General features: G+C 43.0%; 1 protein-coding gene across 2 annotated transcripts in view; it reads left to right on the forward strand.

Annotated features, from left to right (window-relative positions):
• The first annotated feature begins 7,694 nt into the window (after window positions 1-7,694).
• Window positions 7,695-17,910, forward strand: part of rabep1 (rabaptin, RAB GTPase binding effector protein 1) — a 37,113-nt gene continuing 26,897 nt past the window's right edge. Inside the window, exons 1-9 of one of the 2 annotated variants that reach the window (XM_015961896.3) lie at window positions 7,695-7,857; window positions 10,568-10,696; window positions 10,845-11,048; window positions 12,567-12,727; window positions 14,065-14,184; window positions 14,453-14,588; window positions 15,143-15,321; window positions 16,016-16,123; window positions 17,308-17,769. In XM_015961896.3, the coding sequence (XP_015817382.3) occupies window positions 7,812-7,857; window positions 10,568-10,696; window positions 10,845-11,048; window positions 12,567-12,727; window positions 14,065-14,184; window positions 14,453-14,588; window positions 15,143-15,321; window positions 16,016-16,123; window positions 17,308-17,769 (1,545 nt within the window). In that variant the 5' untranslated portion in view covers window positions 7,695-7,811. The remainder of the gene's footprint in view (window positions 7,858-10,567; window positions 10,697-10,844; window positions 11,049-12,566; window positions 12,728-14,064; window positions 14,185-14,452; window positions 14,589-15,142; window positions 15,322-16,015; window positions 16,124-17,307; window positions 17,770-17,910) is intronic. The other variant, XM_054730973.2, reaches the window with a different exon arrangement.

The raw sequence follows: 17,910 nt of genomic DNA on the forward strand, positions 1-17,910 counted from the left end.
CTGGATAAGCTGCACTACCTGGGCCCCTTGTGTGAGTTGTAGACTCCGTCTCATGCTGCCACTGGAGTGGAAGCACCGCCAGCATTCAAAAGTGACCAAAACATTAGTGGGAGTGCTCCACCTGCAGAGACCTACCAGCAGGGAATGCTAAATCACAAAGCTTCATTATTGCTGCTGCAGAAGAGTCTGAATTCTCACTTAGTTTTTCTCCGTTGGTCTGGCTCATTTCTTGAAACAAATTACATTCTCAAAATAACGGACAAACCTCCAAACCTCTTGGCAAATGTTCACAACAGGGTGGCATTTCTCATTCAGTTTATCAAATGCCTTAGTACGTGTCTCAATTGTCTCAGTGCTTCTTTGAAACTGATTAAGTACATGTAGCCTACAGTTGTACAGTTAGCCCACATTTAGCCCATTTTCCAAATGAATAGATGTTGTAGATCTAAACTGATTAGTTGATTCTCAGTCTAATGATCATTCTCTCCTAAACTGTCTGTTCAATTGTCAGAATTAGTCAAGAACATAATACCATGAATACCATATACAGGGAGTGCAGAATTATTAGGCAAGTTGTATTTTTGAGGAACAATTGTATTATTGAACAACAACCATGTTCTCAATGAACCCAAACAACTCATTAATTTCAAAGCTGAATGTTTTTGGTAGTAGATTTTAGTTTGTTTTTAGTTTTAGATATTTTAGGGGGATATCTGTGTGTGCAGGTGACTATTACTGTGCATAATTATTAGGCAACTTAACAAAAAACTAACATATTCCCATTTCAATTATTTATTTTTACCAGTGAAACCAATATAACATCTCCACATTCCCAAATATACATTTCTGACATTCAAAAACGATACAAAAACTAATCAGCGACCAATATAGCCACCTTTCTTTGCACGGACACTCAAAAGCCTGCCATCCATGGATTCTGTCAGTGTTTTGATCTGTTCACCATCAACATTGCGTGCAGCAGCAACCACAGCCTCCCAGACACTGTTCAGAGAGGTGTACTGTTTTCCCTCCTTGTAAATCTCACATTTGATGATGGACCACAGGTTCTCAACGGGGTTCAGATCAGGTGAACAAGGAGGCCATGTCATTAGTTTTTCTTCTTATATACCCTTTCTTGCCAGCCACGCCGTGGAGTACTTGGACGCGTGTGATGGAGCATTGTCCTGCATGAAAATCATGTTTTTCTTGAAGGATGCTTCCTGTACCACTGCTTGAAGAAGGTATCTTCCAGAAACTGGCAGTAGGACTGGGAGTTGAGCTTGACTCCATCCTCAACCCGAAAAGGCCCCACAAGCTCATCTTTGATGATACCAGCCCAAACCAGTACTCCACCTCCACCTTGCTGGCGTCTGAGTCGGACTGGAGCTCTCTGCCCTTTACCAATCCAGCCACGGGCCCATCCATCTGGCCCATCAAGACTCACTCTCATTTCATCAGTCCATAAAACCTTAGAAAAATCAGTCTTGAGATATTTCTTGGCCCAGTCTTGACGTTTCAGCTTGTGTGTCTTGTTCAGTGGTGGTCGTCTTTCAGCCTTTCTTACCTTGGCCATGTCTCTGAGTATTGCACTCCAGTGGTGTAACAGCTCTGAAATATGGCCAAACTGGTGGCAAGTGGCATCTTGGCAGCTGCACGCTTGACTTTTCTCAGTTCATGGGCAGTTATGTTGCGCCTTGGTTTTTCCACGCTTCTTGCGACCCTGTTGACTATTTTGAATGAAACGCTTGATTGTTCGATGATCACGCTTCAGAAGCTTTGCAATTTTAAGACTGCTGCATCCCTCTGCACGATATCTCACTATTTTTGACCTTTCTGAGCCTGTCAAGTCCTTCTTTTGACCCATTTTGCCAAAGGAAAGGAAGTTGCCTTCTTCTTCTTCTGGTTTTTTATTGGCGGTTGGCAAACAACCAATGGTGCATTACCGCCACCAACTAGTGTGGAGTGTGGTCTGGAACAGTGCTCATAAAACAAAATCAAATGGGGGAAAAAAAAAAATATATATATATATACATACATACATACACATACATATACTGTATACACACACACACACACACACACACACACATAAAGGAAGTTGCCTAATAATTATGCACACCTGATATAGGGTGTTGATGTCATTAGACCACACTCCTTCTCATTACAGAGATGCACATCACCTAATATGCTTAATTGGTAGTAGGCTTTCGAGCCTATACAGCTTGGAGTAAGACAACATGCATGAAGAGGATGATGTGGACAAAATACTCATTTGCCTAATAATTCTGCACTCCCTGTTTGAATTTCTTGTGTGGAACAATGTCAATTTCCACCATAGCCCACTCATTAGGGGCTGGTTTGCAACACATCCAATGATGGTCATGGAGTTCCTACCACCTTACTCTCCTTTCCTCAATCTGATAGAGGAGTTTTTCTCTGCTTGGAGGTGGAGAGTGTGTGAGCATCATGGTCAGGGTCAGCCGTCCCTGCTCCATGCTATGGACGCAGCGTGTGATGACATTACAAGAGATCAATGCAGGGGATGGTTGCGGCATGCACGCCGTTTCTTCCCTCGTTGCATCGCAAGAGAAAGTACCCGCTGTGATGTGGACCAGAATCTGTGGCCAGACGGACAACAGCGTGTAAATAATCAGGAGGGTGAAGACAGTGGACAAGAGCGGGAGAATGAGTACGGCGACCACTGAATATGTGCTTGTTTTTTTATTTTGTGTTCATACAATTTACTGTATTACTGTAGTGTACATTTTCTTTTTACATATGTATGAAACTTTCTTTGCGTGTGAATGAAAAAGTGTTATAATTTCCTTGGTAGTGTGAGTGTAATCTGTGATGTCAAACTTTGGAGGCTACTCTTTTCGGTTATATTGTTGGTCCTCTGCCATAGTGACAAAACATCTAAACATTTTGCATGGCAGGACTCACACAATGCCAAAGGACGATGCATTTTGTGGGCACTGACCATTCAGATTAGAAGGAAATGTAGTTTTGACACATGAGTGAACTGTTTTAGGAGCGATATGAACTTTTGCAGGTAAACCATGTTGTTGTGATCAACCATCCAGGTTTATTTTGACAAAAGCACCAAGAATGATGAGAATGTCCAATCCGTGTCGAGAAATGAGCCAAAGCTATTGAGAAGGATCTTTGCCATTTTGTTGTTTTGTGTTGTGCTAAACTGTAAGAGTGTTTTGCCAAATGATCTTAGAGGTTTGAGAATGTAATTTCTGTTTCAAGAAATGAGCCAAACCAATGGAGAAAAACTGTAAACCAAACCTGCTCATCCACTTTGGTCTAAATACCTTTTAGACCTTGATTTTAATGTTTTGATTGATTGATTTTGTTGAGTTGGATTTTAAACAGTTGTATTTTTGTATCCCAAAAATTTAATCTGATTTAAATTTTAAGACTAAAATGAAATTTTTTGCAAAGTATAAAAACTCCCCTCTAAGGATCTAAATCATTATTTTTTACCTATGTAACAAATTAGGTATTAAACTAAGGTAAAGGTAATTAAAATATAATTTATTTTAATTTAATTACCTTTTATTTTTTTGAATTAAAATGTAAGTAAATTAAATTAGATTCTTTAGATATTTATTCCTATACCTAAATAAACATTTTACAACTGAACATTTTCACTGAGTAAAATTGTATTTTCCAGTCCACGCATTACCAGAACAGTAGATATGTCACCAAAAAGAGCATGCCTGTGGGGGAGTGGGCGTGTGACAGAGAGAGAGAGAGAGAGAGAGAGAGAGAGAGAGAGAGAGAGAGAGAGAGAGAGAGAGAGAGAGAGAGAGAGAGAGAGAGGAATTGACATGTGAGGTGGACAAAGACGGTGTGAGTGGGTGCAGCAACGAGAAGCTCATTTAGTTCTGAATGCAGGTTGTGAGCTTCAGTGATTTTTGCAGCTCATTCCAGTCGTTGGAAGCAGCAAACTGGAATGAGGAGTGGCCAAAGGAGGAGCGAGCTTTGGGAATAACCGTAGAGATTAGGGTACTGGAACACAAATTCTGCTGGTTGTTGGAAGTGATGAGTAAGGAGTGAAGACATCACGGTGTTCTACAGATGGCTGTTTTGTTTATGAACTGATACCAATGTAACAACCTGCCGGAATAGAAAGATGGCCAGTTAATGAGTGAGTACAGATCACAATGATGAGTACTGAAAGGGGCACCAGTGACCAAATGGATTACTGAGTGATAAATTACATCGAATTTATGAAGAAGTTTTTGGAAGCAGTCCTATAAATGATGTCACCGTAATCTAAGATGGGAAGGATTGTCATTTTGACTGAGGGTTGCTTTGCAGAATGAGTAAAGGAGGACCTGTTGCTATAGAAACCCAATTCTTGACTTGACTTTAGAAAGTAAAGAATAATGTGAATGTCAAATAAAAGTGTGCTGTCAAGCCAGATACCCAAATATGTTTATGTTTATGTATTTAGCAGACGCTTTTGTCCAAAGCGACTTACAAGTGATAATCGGCATGTTGCCCTTGAGGCTAACAACAACAACAACAACATCCATGCTTTCGTTCTGTTTTAAACACAGAAACAGTTTTGTTTACCTGTTTGTAGCTACAGTTTCGCCGACGGCTGCCGGCTTCTTCAGGCTGACGCTGATGGTGGCGTGTCACTTCCTTCTCCGTTTATCTGCGGGCAGCAGAGGACGTTGTCGCCCTCTACTGCCCGCTCTCCCCTCTCCGACGATGCAGTCCCATGCGTGGTCCAGCGTGTAAACTCTGTCGTCCCTGTTCATGGTCCCACATCCACGTCTCCTTATCTCGATTGCTTCCTTGATCCATCTTTTGTATTTTTGTTGTTCGGTGGTTATGATCCGTGTGCTGTCCCAGTCCATTATATGGTTTTCTCTTAAGCAATGATCTGTTACGGCTGACTTTTTTATTGTACTTTCTGCTTCTTCTTTTGCTGCTCTTGTGTGTTTACGAGCGGGCAGTAGAGGGCGACAACGTCCTCTGCTGCCCGCAGATATACGGAGAAGGAAGTGACGCGCCACCATCAGCGTCAGCCTGAAGAAGCCGGCAGCCGTCGGCGAAACTGTAGCAACAAACAGGTAAACAAAACTGTTTCTGTGTTTAAAAAAGAACGAAAGCATGGATTTAGAAAGACACAGCAAGAACACACCTAAGATAAACAACAACAACAACTTGACATCAGTCATGGAGAGGAGGGAACAAGGAGTGGACAGTAGAGAGGGGGGGACAGGTGCAGGGAGGGTGCTAGTTTAGAAGATGCTCTCTGAAGAGCAGGGTCTTCAGGAGTTTCTTGAAAACTGAAAAGGAAGCTCCTGTTCTGGCAGTGCTTGGAAGGTCATTCCACATTTGTGGAACGATTCATGAGAAGAGTCATGATTGTCCTGAGCGTGGTGTAGGCACTGCCAGCCGATGATCCTGTGATGACCGGAGCGGCCGGGCCGAGACGTAAGGCTTTGCAAGAGGATTCAGGTAGATGGGAGCCGTACCATCTCGTACTTTGTATGCTAGTGTTAGCAATTTGAATTTGACGCGTGCTGCTAGCGGTAGCCAGTGGAGCTCAATGAACAGAGGGGTGACGTGTGCTCTTTTTGGCTGATTGAAGACCAGACGCGCCGCTGCGTTCTGGACCATTTGAAGAGGTCTCACAGTACAGCCTGGAAGACCAGTTAGAAGGGCATTGCAGTAATCGAGGCGGGAGATGACAGTAGATTGCACCAGGAACTGGATGGCATGTTGTGTTAGGTATGATTGTCATGACTCCCAATCCTTCACCCTCCTCTGCCCCTTCATTTAGCCTTCATGCTGCACACCTGTCCCCTCATCAAGCTCCTTACAAGCCCTGTTTCCCTGGCAACCACAATCAGCTTCATCCACTTCATCTGCTCCTGACTCCTCAGCTCATCACACACACTGGCTTCCCCTGCTATATATTCACCATTCAGCCACCAGTTCACTGCCAGATTATTGAACGCTATTGCAAGTAAATCTTCCAGCCATCCACCCTGCCTGATCTCTGCCTCCGGACCTCGTTTTCGCTCCTGACCCTTGCCTTGTACTCTGACTGCCACCACGACCTTCGCTTGTCCTCTACTTTGTCTCCAGCCTCGCCCACCTCTGGTAACTCCACAAAAAATTTAAGAATTTTCATCTACTTTTACTGTGTTTGGCGTCTTCACGGGTCATCTGAGTTCTGCTCGTGACAATGGTCTGATCTTTCGTATGTTATACAGCGCAAAGTGGCATGAACGAGCAACAGAGACAACATGATCTTTAAAGGTCAGGTGTTCATCAATCACAACACCCAGATTTCGAACTGCCTTTGAAGGGGCCAGAGATAGGAAGTCATTTTGGATTGAGATATTGTGCTGTATGGAAGGTTTTGCTGGGATGACAAGTAGTTCAGTTTTAGAGAGGTTGAGTTGGAGATGGTGGGATTTCATCCATTTTGATATGTCAGAGAGACAGTTTGATATTCGTGCAGAGACGGTGTGGTCGTCCGGTGGAAATGACAGATAGAGCTGGGTGTCGTCTGCATAGCAGTGGTAGGAGAAGCCATGTGATCGAATGATCTCACCCAGTTAGGTGGTGTATATGGCAAAGAGAAGAGGTCCTAGTACAGAGCCCTGGGGGACTCCTGTGGCAAGATGGTGCACGGTAGAGGACTGTCCAAGCCAAGATACACTGAATGATCGTCCTGTGAGGTATGATTCAAACCAGGCGTGTGCTTGCTCTGTGATGCCCATGCTAGAGAGTGTAGACAAAAGGAAGCCATGGTTGACAGTGTCAAATGCAGCCGATAAGTCGAGCAGGATAAGCACTGAGAATTTGGCAGTCACTCTAGCCTCTATTTAGGAATAAGAACCGACAAGTTGTAGTTCTGTTCCGTCCAGGGAAACAATACTAGGGTGGAAACTTGATTGTGGTAAGTTGCGGTTGAAGATCATGAACTTTGTTTTACTTGTGTTTAAATGAAGATGATTAAAGTTGTACTGCAAGGAGGACAAAGCTGTGTTTAAGGAAGAATCCGTTATTTGAATCAGATGGATAGATGGATGGATGGATGGATGGATGGATGGTGTGTGAGATTAATTCAAGATTTAAGAGTTTATTACAAATTCATGGAAACTAACAAGAAAAACACAAAGCCAACAGACATCTTTCCTCTCACCGTCATACATTTTGTTGTAGTTTCGAACTTTGGCGAAGAACAATCCCACAACGTTACTTTTTATTTTACAATTGCTACTCAAATATGTGTGTTACAAAAGTGACATTTTTATTTTTGTTAGGTAAGGATTTATGATTTTAAAAAGCGAATCCCCTTCTGGGACCGTTGGAGAACATTGGCTCAATGGATTTTGGTTAATTCGGTTCTCAACAGATTCACGTTAATTTGGTTCCACTTAAAACCTTTTTATTTTTAGGTAGAATTGATTTTATTTTTTATTGTATACATTTTTAGTTATTGCTGATTTTAAGGTGTGTCTTTTAAATATGAACCACTAATCAACCAAAAATAATATTTTTTTTTTGTTTTTGAGATCCTACTAACCCAAATTATTTTTTTAGAAAAAAACTAAAACATAAAAATAATCGCACCCAACAAAACCTCGGTGTATCTTTTCAAGTTTGATAAACCGAAACTTTGGCTTTTATTTTGGAAGTTTAACCGGAAATAAGCGTTCTCCCTTTGCTAACTCGACTGTAGTTGTGATGTTAGCCTGTTTTCTTGGACACTCCTAGCTCTTTTTCTACCTTTCTGGTAATCTCCTGAAACCCCTCCTCTGGAAACCATGTCCGAGGAGGCCTCGGGATCTCCTCCGTCGTCCCATCATGACGGTAAATGTCTCCTGTTTGACGCCTTGGCAGTGTTGACGGTTGGCAGCCTCCGAAGGCAGCGGCCTCTGCATCCTTAACATTAGCTAGTTAGCATCATCAGGGCGACGTGTCACTGCTGTCAGTTGCTCTTACTGAACATTTATTACCACGTACTTTTTGCATTTAGGAACTTATTTTGTATGAAAGTGAAGTTACTAAGGCTGTGCGTTTTTAAACACGAGTTGCGTTGCTTTATTTAGCAACAAGGTAGAGATAACGTTGTTTTTTCCTCTTCTGCTTCGCTCATAGTTTGAGCTAGTCTTAATTCCAAAAGTGGGGCTGGTCTGGGATTGACAGCCTCTAACCCGGCCGGGTCATGAGGGTAATACAGTCTGCTGTGTGGCATCTGTGTTGCCTAGAGTCTCGGTCAAATAGGTGTGTTTATTTTGCAGGTGATGCTAAAATGCAGAGACGTTTTGCAGACAAATCATGCCACAAAGTTTTAGCAATCTCGTGTCTTTTTCCCTAAAATGTTTAATAGATTCTACTCAATAATGTCTCAAGACAAAACAAACATTCAAAAATGTTGGAATGACAGGGTCTGTTTAGACTAAATCTAACATGTTATAATTTAAATGTTTACAGATTTTAGTTGGAAACGCTTTCATTGCATCTCAGGAATCAGCTGGCTATCATAATATGTAAACATTCATGCATCCCTGCTCATTTTCATGTATTTTTGTTACTTTTCATGATGGCAGGCACAATTTTCTAACTGGAATCACTAAATCCCTTCCCTGAATTCATATCTTTTGTGACATTTAAAAAATATATATTTATGAAAGCTCATTGAAATCAGCTGATTATGGCATTTTCGAGACGGTGCACTACAGCTTTGAATGGATTTTGATTTTTAGCAAATAAATACTTATTTGAACGGATCATCTCAGTTTATCCAGTTAGATTCCCAAACACACCTGGTGCAGTGGCTGAATGAATCATCTGTCATGTTTGTTTTTCTCTTTCAGCGGTTGCCTATAATAAGCACTTGTTCTGCCCCGATTAAATATTATAATATTGACACAGCAATGAATGTAGGCAGCACAACTCTGGCAGGGATGGTTTTAACTACGGTACTAAAAACTACTTCTTAATACAAATGTATTTTATCTTAAGCCATAATTATATGGTTTTATGTTCATTTGTTTGGCAGACACTTTTATCCAAAGCGACTTACAATTTATAACCTGTAGGGCGTGTTGTCATCTGTGGGGGAAACCGGAGTACCCGGAGGAAACCCACGCATGCATGGGGAGAACGTGCAACTCCACGCAGAAAGGCCGCAGCCGAGTTTCAAACCTGCAACCTTCTTGCTGCGAGGCAACAGCGCTAACAACTGCGCCACCATGCAGCCCATGTTTTGTACACTAGGACGCATTTTCTTAATTATTTGTGTCACCACAAAATTTGGAAGTAATATTTTTAGTCCGTTTTCATCCTTTTTTGTCTTATATGATTGCATGCTTTTGTGCAGTTGGAGAGGGATGCGATTGTGAATTTCATCAGTGTTAAAAATGAAAAGAATTCCGTCATAACTCGGTTATTTTTACATCTTAGTAAACACTAGGCTAATGTCTGTTCACACAAAGTCAAAATAACGTGCACAACGGCTCTGAGGAGCTGAAAGTCAAACACGAAAGGAATCCATGTGAATTTCCAGGGATGGAGTTCTGCGGAGTTTGCTCAGACATCACATGACATTGACAGAGTTGTGCTGAAGCTTTCCGCTGCTTATGGCTCACTCGTAAATGTTTCCGTTCGTCCATCTGCTTGTGAGAATCACAGCCACTGCCTCTCCTCACTGTTCTGGTTTTAAATAACTGCATTTAAAGGTCAGGGTTTGTCACATTTGATCAACAAACAAAGAGTCTGCTGCAGAACTAGAAGAGGAACTGATAATAAAGATGATATTAATATTTTTTAAGTCTTTAAGTAATTATATTTACTAGGCTTGTTTCACTGATTGGTTGATACATACATAAAATTTTTTATGTCTATATTAAATAGAATTCAGGAATAAATCCGATTTTGTGGGAAAATTCTTAAAATAAAACAAAAGTTTAATGTTTGTTTTCTGAGTCATGAATTTATTTTGGTTGTTGTTTATTGATATTCTGTCTTTGAGTCAGCGTCACCCTAAATGAATACTTTCATTAAAGAGCAAGTTACCCCTTACCAGAGTCTAACTCCACTCTCATTTCCTGTTTGAAAAATGCGCCACAAGGAGGTGTTGCCAGACAGACCGAGAGGGCGGTGCCGCTAACAAATACACACAGGCTCACAGCGACATTGTGACATCATAATGTACCAGCTGATGTCATAGGGTACCTTTTAGCCAATATCAAGGGCAGATTTAAATTCAAATGTAGTACAGAGTTTTTACCTGAAGAGGGCGTGACACTGACAGTTTTAGGCAGAGTATTTAAATTTTAACAAAGATGTACTAAAGTACCAAATTATTGACCACACGTGTCTGCAGCACGATTAGACACTCATTTATATAGTTTATCAGCAAAAAAAAGTTGATTTGGGGGTGACTTGCTCTTTAAGAATACTGTTTATATTTTATGGGTTGCTCCTGAGTTGTAACATTTTTAATTGCATGCAATCAGCTGATTAACCACGGCTCTTTTTGTTCTTTTCCTGTTGTTGTTTTTCTTCATCATCTTAGAGGTGCTCCAGCAGCGAGTGGCAGCTCTGGAGCAGGAGAGGACCGAGTTCATCAAGCTTAAGCAGCAGCTAGAGGCCGAGTTCAACCAGAATCGAGCCAAGTTCAAAGAGCTGTACCTGTCCAAGGAAGGTAGGTGTTGCAATATCATGAAACTCCCAGAAATTCTGTTAAATCATCCACATAAATGTGCAATTTTCTGGTTTTACTGGAGATATGTTTAAAAAAAAAACTCAAAGTCCATAAAAATAAGTTTTCGGTTCATCTCGTCTCCCATCAGAGGAACTGAAGAGGCAGACGGCGGCTCTGGAGAGCGCGCAGGCCGAGCTGAGCTCCGTTCAGGACCAGATGGCTCAGACTCGCGCCGAGATTGAGACCATCAAAGCCGTGGCGACTGTGTCAGAAAACACTAAACAGGAAGCCATCGACCAGGTGCGCAGCCAGTGGCAGGAGGAAGTTGCTTCTCTGCGGGCCATCATGAAAGGTAAGCAATCATCTCTTCCTGTTTTAGCTGCAACATTATAGAGAAAAATAGGATTTCACTCAAAACAGTTCTTCGTGTTTGGATGGGCAAGTTGCCCAGAGTGTTCATTTAGTCTGGTGAAAGCAGCTGAGAACTGGTGGAGCCAAAAATGCTGCTTGTACTGGGATTTTATAAGTTATATATTTAATTACAGTTCTTATATTTTACATGTTCATTTTCAAACACATTTCTCTGTTGTTACTCATTTTTTGGAATCCAGTGTTTCACCACCTGCAGATCTTTTTACACGTGTCATTTAAAAACACAGCTAAAAACAGCAGGATTCTATAAATAAATGTCACTAAAATAAATAAAACCTTTTTTTATTATATGTGCTATAATTGTGGTTTTGAAAATTAACTAAAAATTGAAAGAATTTGGGTTAATTAGTTAAAAACCACAAGAAATAAAATTTTACTGGTTATAAAAAAAATCTTAGGAAAAAAGGAGATGTCATAGACCGTATTTGCCTTCTAACGCTTGGTTTATGCTTGACGCATTCACTTTCCGCTTGGTGATGCGGCTCGTGGATGGAACGCGCTTCACAACTCGCAGCGTTTATGGTTCATGCGGCTTGTCTCTGCGGTGAGCCAATATTCTCCCAAACTGTAGGGGGCAGCATGGAGCTCTACAGCATGCATCCAACACTACACCATAGTAGAAGTAGAAATTACTGTTTACAACATGGCATTTCAGCATTTTTTAACAGCTTCCTTGTCTTTTCCGACAGTGCGAGCTATTTCTCTCCAAGAATTATTAACAACATGTTGATCACGGTGATCTCTGAGAGCTGAATCATACAAATGTCTGTATTTACCAACCTCTGCCATACTAGCTCTTGCCGGTCCGCCATGTTTTTCCGCGTCCGACCGTCCGCGTGGTTAGAAAATTTCCTAGGTGCGCGTTGCGGAAATTTTGGGCCGTGCGGAGACGCGGTGGAGGGGCGTGGTTGTTAAAATGACGCAATTTCGCCGCGCAGAGCCGTGCGGACCTCGCGGACGCGTCAAGCATAAACCAACCTTTTTTAGGGTTCTACAGCCCCCCAAGGCGCTTCACAACATAATCAGTCATTCACCCATTCACACACTGGTGGGGAAGATAGATGCCTGCCTCACTTTTGAACTCTTCTCATGAATGTGTGTTTTTGGGGCAAGGGCAGCAGGAGCTCAACAGGTAGAGCGGGGTTGTCCAGTAATCGGAAGGTTGCAGGTTCGATCCCGGCTCCGACAGAGAATTCTGCTGTTGTGTCCTTGGGCAAGACACTTAACCCACGTTGCCTGCTGGTGGTGGTCGGAGGGACCGGTGGCGCCTCTTTCAGTGGCAGCTGTGGCTACGTCGTAGCTCATCACCATCAGTGTGTGAATGTGTGTGTGAATGGGTGAATGATGCACTGTAGTGTAAAGTGCTTTGGAGTCCTTACTCTGAGAGGCGCTGTACAAGTGCGGGTCATTTATCATTTATCATTTTGTTTCCTCACAGACACGGTGTGTGAATATGAAGTCCAGTTCCACCAGCGCCTGGAGCAGGAGCGAGGCCAGTGGAACCAGTACAGAGAGGCAGTGGAGAGAGAAATGGGCGAGCTGAGACGGCGTCTCTCAGAGGGTCAGGAGGAGGAGAACCTGGAGGATGAAATGAAGAAAGTTAGCATCTATTTTTTTTAGTGTTTCCCTGTTCTGCGTATAAAAAGGTTTCATCCTGAGCCGAAGGACTGATCATCTGTTCTGGTCAGGAGTTCTTCTGTTTTACCTCAAGTTTCCCTTCCTAATTCAGAACCGACGGAACACCAGAGAACAGATCATAGTGTCCTCCATCTCTGAGCCAGCTGGACTCATACAGCCCGTTGACCAGTATTGAATTTAGCAGAGGAGAATCCTCATGCTAGGGTGTTTTAGGTGAACAGCTGTTAACACGTATTATATTTATTTCCAGAGTAATTATCCAAGTTAAAGGCAACCATCTATGTTCCTAAGTAAAACTCTGCTTTGATTAAAATCCAGATTTGCCTCAAATCCTTCAGATTTTTCATAAAGAGCAGAGAGATGCAGAGCTGATTGTTGCCCTCCTCCCACATCGCTGTCACCCACGTTGTTTTATGGAACTGCGGAGGATGAAGATGAGATTTGTAGAAGCCCATTTCTGCCACTGTTGAAAATCCTTGTACCTCACAATTGTGACGTAGTTATCCCAAAATGATGTGCTCTCGGCACCAGGGTACTTTAGGCTGCACTTCAACTTTGATTTAGCCTCATCTGATGTGTGGCCATGTGGGGCGGGGCTGTCAGCTACCTACGGCTACCCGATGGTGAGTTGGTGGGGGAGGATGCCGGTCGGACCTGGCAGGCCTACATGTATTGTGAGGGTCTGCTGGGAACGTCGGGCAGAGTCTCCTGTCAGAAGGAGCTTCAATTCCCGCCTCCGACAGATCTTTAAGCACGTCCCAGCCGGGTGAGGCAGGGAACAGTGAGTTCGAGTGGGCCGCGTTTTTGCATCCATTGTTGAGGCGGCCGACCAGAGCTATGGCCATAGAGTGGTCGTGTTTGTCGTCGCAGCAACTTCCGAGCCCACTGGTCGACACCTGAGGTTAAGGATGCTCTCAAGCTGAAGAAAGAGGCCTATCAGGTCTTTTTGGCCTGTGGGACTCCAGAGGCAGCTGGTAAGTACCGGCAGTCCAAGCGATACGTGGCTCGGGTGCTGGTTGACGCAGCTCTGCAATATCGCATGGACATCTGAGGCAGTTCTTCTGGATTGGCAGACCGGGGTGGTCCCCCTATTTAAAATGGGGGACCGCAGGATGTGTTCCAACTACAGGGGATAACACTCCTGAGCCCCAACTGGAAAAATCCACTCAGGAGTTCCGGAGAGGAGGGTCCGTTGGATTGTCAAACCTCGGATTCAGCAGGAACAATGCGGTTTTTGTCCTTGCCGTGAAGCGCTGGGCCAGCTCTATACGGGTCTCACTGTGTCGTTATGTCTTCAGGCTCAGGAGGATGCAGAGAAGCTGCGCTCGGTGGTGATGCCCATGGAGCGGGAGATTACGGCCCTGAAGGCGAAGCTGGCCATCGCTGAGGAGAGGGTGAAGGAGCTGGAGGCCTCAAAGGTGAGGGAAACGCACCCCAGTTGGTTGTCTTTTTGACCTTTTTGTCCAGGTACGGTCGCTCCAGAGTGACGATGAATAAAGGACGTGGCACATTCACCCATTGACACATTGGTGGGGATGATAGATGCCTGCCTCACTTTTGAACTCTTCTCATGAATGTGTGTTTTTGGAGCAAGGGCAGCTTTGTTTAAGCTTAAGCTTTGTTTCAGAGAATCGGGGAACAAAAATGTCCAAATGAATAACACAGAGCTTGTGTTTTCTTCGACAGGTGAAGGAGCTGAATCATGTTCTGGAGGCTGAGAAGTCCTGTCGCACAGATCTGGAGATGTATGTGGCTGTTTTAAACACTCAGAAGACCGTGCTGCAGGAAGATGCTGAGAAACTACGGAAAGAGCTTCACGATGGTACACGCTTCTTAAAGAGCAAGTCACCCTCAAATGAACTTATTTTACTGATAAACTACATAAATGAGTGTCTAATCGTGCTGTAAACATATGCAGTCAATAATTTGGCACTTTAGTGCCTCTTAGTTAAAATTTAAATATTCTACCTAAAACTGTCGGTGTTGCACCATCGTCAGGTAACGTCTCTGCAACTGCATTTGAATTTAAATCTGCCATTGCTACTGGCTGAGAGGTACACAATGTCGTTAGCTGGTACATTATGATGTTACAATGCTGTTGTGAGCCTGTGTGTGTGTATTTGTTAGCGGCTCCGCCCTCTCGGTCTGCTAAGCAACGGCATTTGTTGCATTTTTCAAACAGGAAGTGGGAGTTGAGTTAGTTTCTTGTAGGGGGTGACTTGCTCTAAGTAGAAAAATAAATACGAACATGAAATATTCACAGCTGATTAGCGAGTAAGACATCTGGTAATAATGTCTAGTTTTAAATGAATCACTTGCAAACCTGCAAAAAACGCTGAAATGTGAACACATATTTTTCCTTTCTGTTGTTTCCAGTCTGCCACAAACTGGAGCTGGAGCGGCAGCAGCACAACCAGCTGAAGCAGACGTGGCAGCGAGCCAACGACCAGTTCCTGGAGTCCCAGCGCCTCCTGATGAGGGACATGCAGAGGATAGAGAGCGTGTTGTCCTCAGAGCAGCTCCGCCAGGTGGAGGAGATGAAGAAGAAAGACCAGGTACGACACCGGCAGCTCGCATTCAGAGGCTACGCTCCGCTGGACGGTCGTCCGTGTGAAGCTCTGTGGGAACGTTTGAGTCAGTTAGGACTAAAATCACCCCGTTGGAACTATTCATACCACAAAAATTCTATTTTTAATCAAAATATGTGAAAATGATTTATTTTTACCTCCAGTAGCACATTTGACACACAAAACCTTTCTATAAACTATTTATTCAGCTGAAAATCAACAATAAATCTGTAGATACGTTACATAAATGTTCATGTTTATATAAAGTAAAAGTGCCTTTATCTTTTGTTATGGTCATGTTTTATTATGATGCTGTTTATACTGAAAATAGGAGTTTTACTGCATTCATGGTCATTTTCTAACTCATCATGAGACTCATTCGTTTTCGTGCACTGAAGCACTCATGGTAATGTGCTGTTTCCTGTTCTGTTGATAAAATAAGATTGTTGTTACATTTGTTCAGATACTAGATACACCTTTATGTTTGTTTTTTGTTGCTAAAATCAAAAATGTTGATTTCACTAATCGTTGTAAAAGCAGGGTTTGCGTCTGCTGATTGGATCAAATTAGACTCAACTAGATTATCTCATGAAAAACCAGCTAAGCGTTCATCTGAGAAAGTCATTTATTTGGGGAGATTTCGTACAAATTCTATTAAAACGTTTCCTTTTCTTCATTTGAGGAGGAGGATGAGAAGGAGCTGCTGAACCTGGTGAAGGATCTGCAGGAGGAGGACGGAGGAGACAACACCGAGCCTCTGGAGGACTTCCTCGGGCTGAGCGTGGAGGAGGTTTGTGTTTCTGTAATCTGACGCTTCCCTCTGAGACGCATCGGCTTGCTCTTTGCTTTACGTCACGGTTCATCCCCCGAGAGTAACGTGATCTTCACCTTCATACGAGACTCAGCCGGGCGTTAAACGTCGCCAAGGAGCCTGGGTTTGACCCAGACCTGCTTCTGTTTTAGAAAAATACACAAAGTGAAGATTTAACACAGATGAAGTAAGTAAATGTTATTTATAAGCACTCATCACTGACAGAATCACAAAGTGCTTCACGTAGATCAAAATAAAATAAAACAAAGTCATAAAATAATAAATAGATTAACATCATAAAATCATAATGATCTCAAAACAGAAATAGATTAACATCAGGAAAATAAAGTCATACAATTATAAAATTTCATCAACAGATTAAAGATTAAAAATTTGAGTTAAAAATAAGAAAATAAAAGGTTTAGTTAAAAGCAGCTTTGAATAAAAGGGTCTTCAGCTGTTTTTTAAAAGTGTCCAGACTGTCGACGCTGCATAAGGATAAAGGAAGATCACTCCAGAGTCGGGGTGCAACAGTCTGGAAGGAGCGATCACCTCCACTTTTATATCTGGTCTTTGGAACTTCTAGAAGGTTCTGGTGTGCGGACCTGAGGACTCGGGTTGGAGTATAAGGCTTTAACAGTTCAGTAATGTAGGGAGGAGCTTGACCACGTAGAGCCCTGAAAGTTATAGTGAGGATTCTAAATGAACTCTACAGTTAACGGGTAACCAGTGCAGAGACATCAGAATAGGAGTGATGTGAGCTCTTCTGTTTGCTCCAGTTAGGAGCCTCGCTGCAGAGTTCTGGACCAACTGAAGGCGGTCAAGGCTTTTTTGTTAAAACATGTGAAGAGTGTGTTACAGTAATCTAGACGGGAGGAGATGAAGGCATGGAGAACCATTTCAAGTTCATGTTTGGACACCAACCTTCGCAGTTTGGAGATATTTCTAAAGTGATAAAAACAGTTTCGGACCAACGTTTTTGAGTGAAGGATGATCATTTTTTTTCCATCTGTCATAAAAATCCCTCTTCTTCTTTTTTTACCCTTTAACTGTTCTAGTGATTTCTGGTAGTTCCTTTTCTTTTTGGAACTGCAGGAAATGTTTTTCCTTTTATCTTAACATCAGTTAAAAATGATTCATTTGTTAAATTTTCCCTCTTTCAGCCTAATGCCAACCACAGCGGTCATGGTTCGATGCACTCCTTAGACACTGAGGTGGTGGCAGGTGGGCCTGTGGACATGTACAAGGACAACCTGCGGAGAGTCCAGTCCACGGACAGCCTCGGGTCCACGCTGTCTGCTCAGCAGGGGCTTGGCGGTCACAACCACAAGGCCAAGTCTGCCAGCAACTTGGACGAGTCGGACTTTGGGCCCCTGGTGGGGGCCGACTGCGGCGTTGCAGACAGCAGTTTTGGCGAGACTTCATCCATCAGCTCCATCAAGCTGACGGCAAGTCACTTCCTCCTGACTAAAGACCAGGAGAAGGCAATCAAAGCCATGACGCCCGAGCAGGAGGAGACGGCGTCGCTGCTGTCTAGCATCTCTCACGCTCCAGACATGGCTTACCTCCCGCCTGCCGGCTACCGGCTCGTCAGCGACACCGAGTGGAACCTGCTGCAGCAAGAGGTGAAGTGCAGTTTTAATTAAATATACAAAACGACGATGCATTTACTGTATTTTATTTTAGGAAGTTTAAATGATTGCTTCCAAGGATCACACCTTCAGGATCGGTGGTTCTCCAGACTTTCTGAAAGTCTTTGCGGATGT

This window comes from Nothobranchius furzeri, chromosome 10 (genome assembly GCF_043380555.1).
Source record: "Nothobranchius furzeri strain GRZ-AD chromosome 10, NfurGRZ-RIMD1, whole genome shotgun sequence".
In the NCBI taxonomy this organism is placed as follows: domain Eukaryota; kingdom Metazoa; phylum Chordata; class Actinopteri; order Cyprinodontiformes; family Nothobranchiidae; genus Nothobranchius; species Nothobranchius furzeri.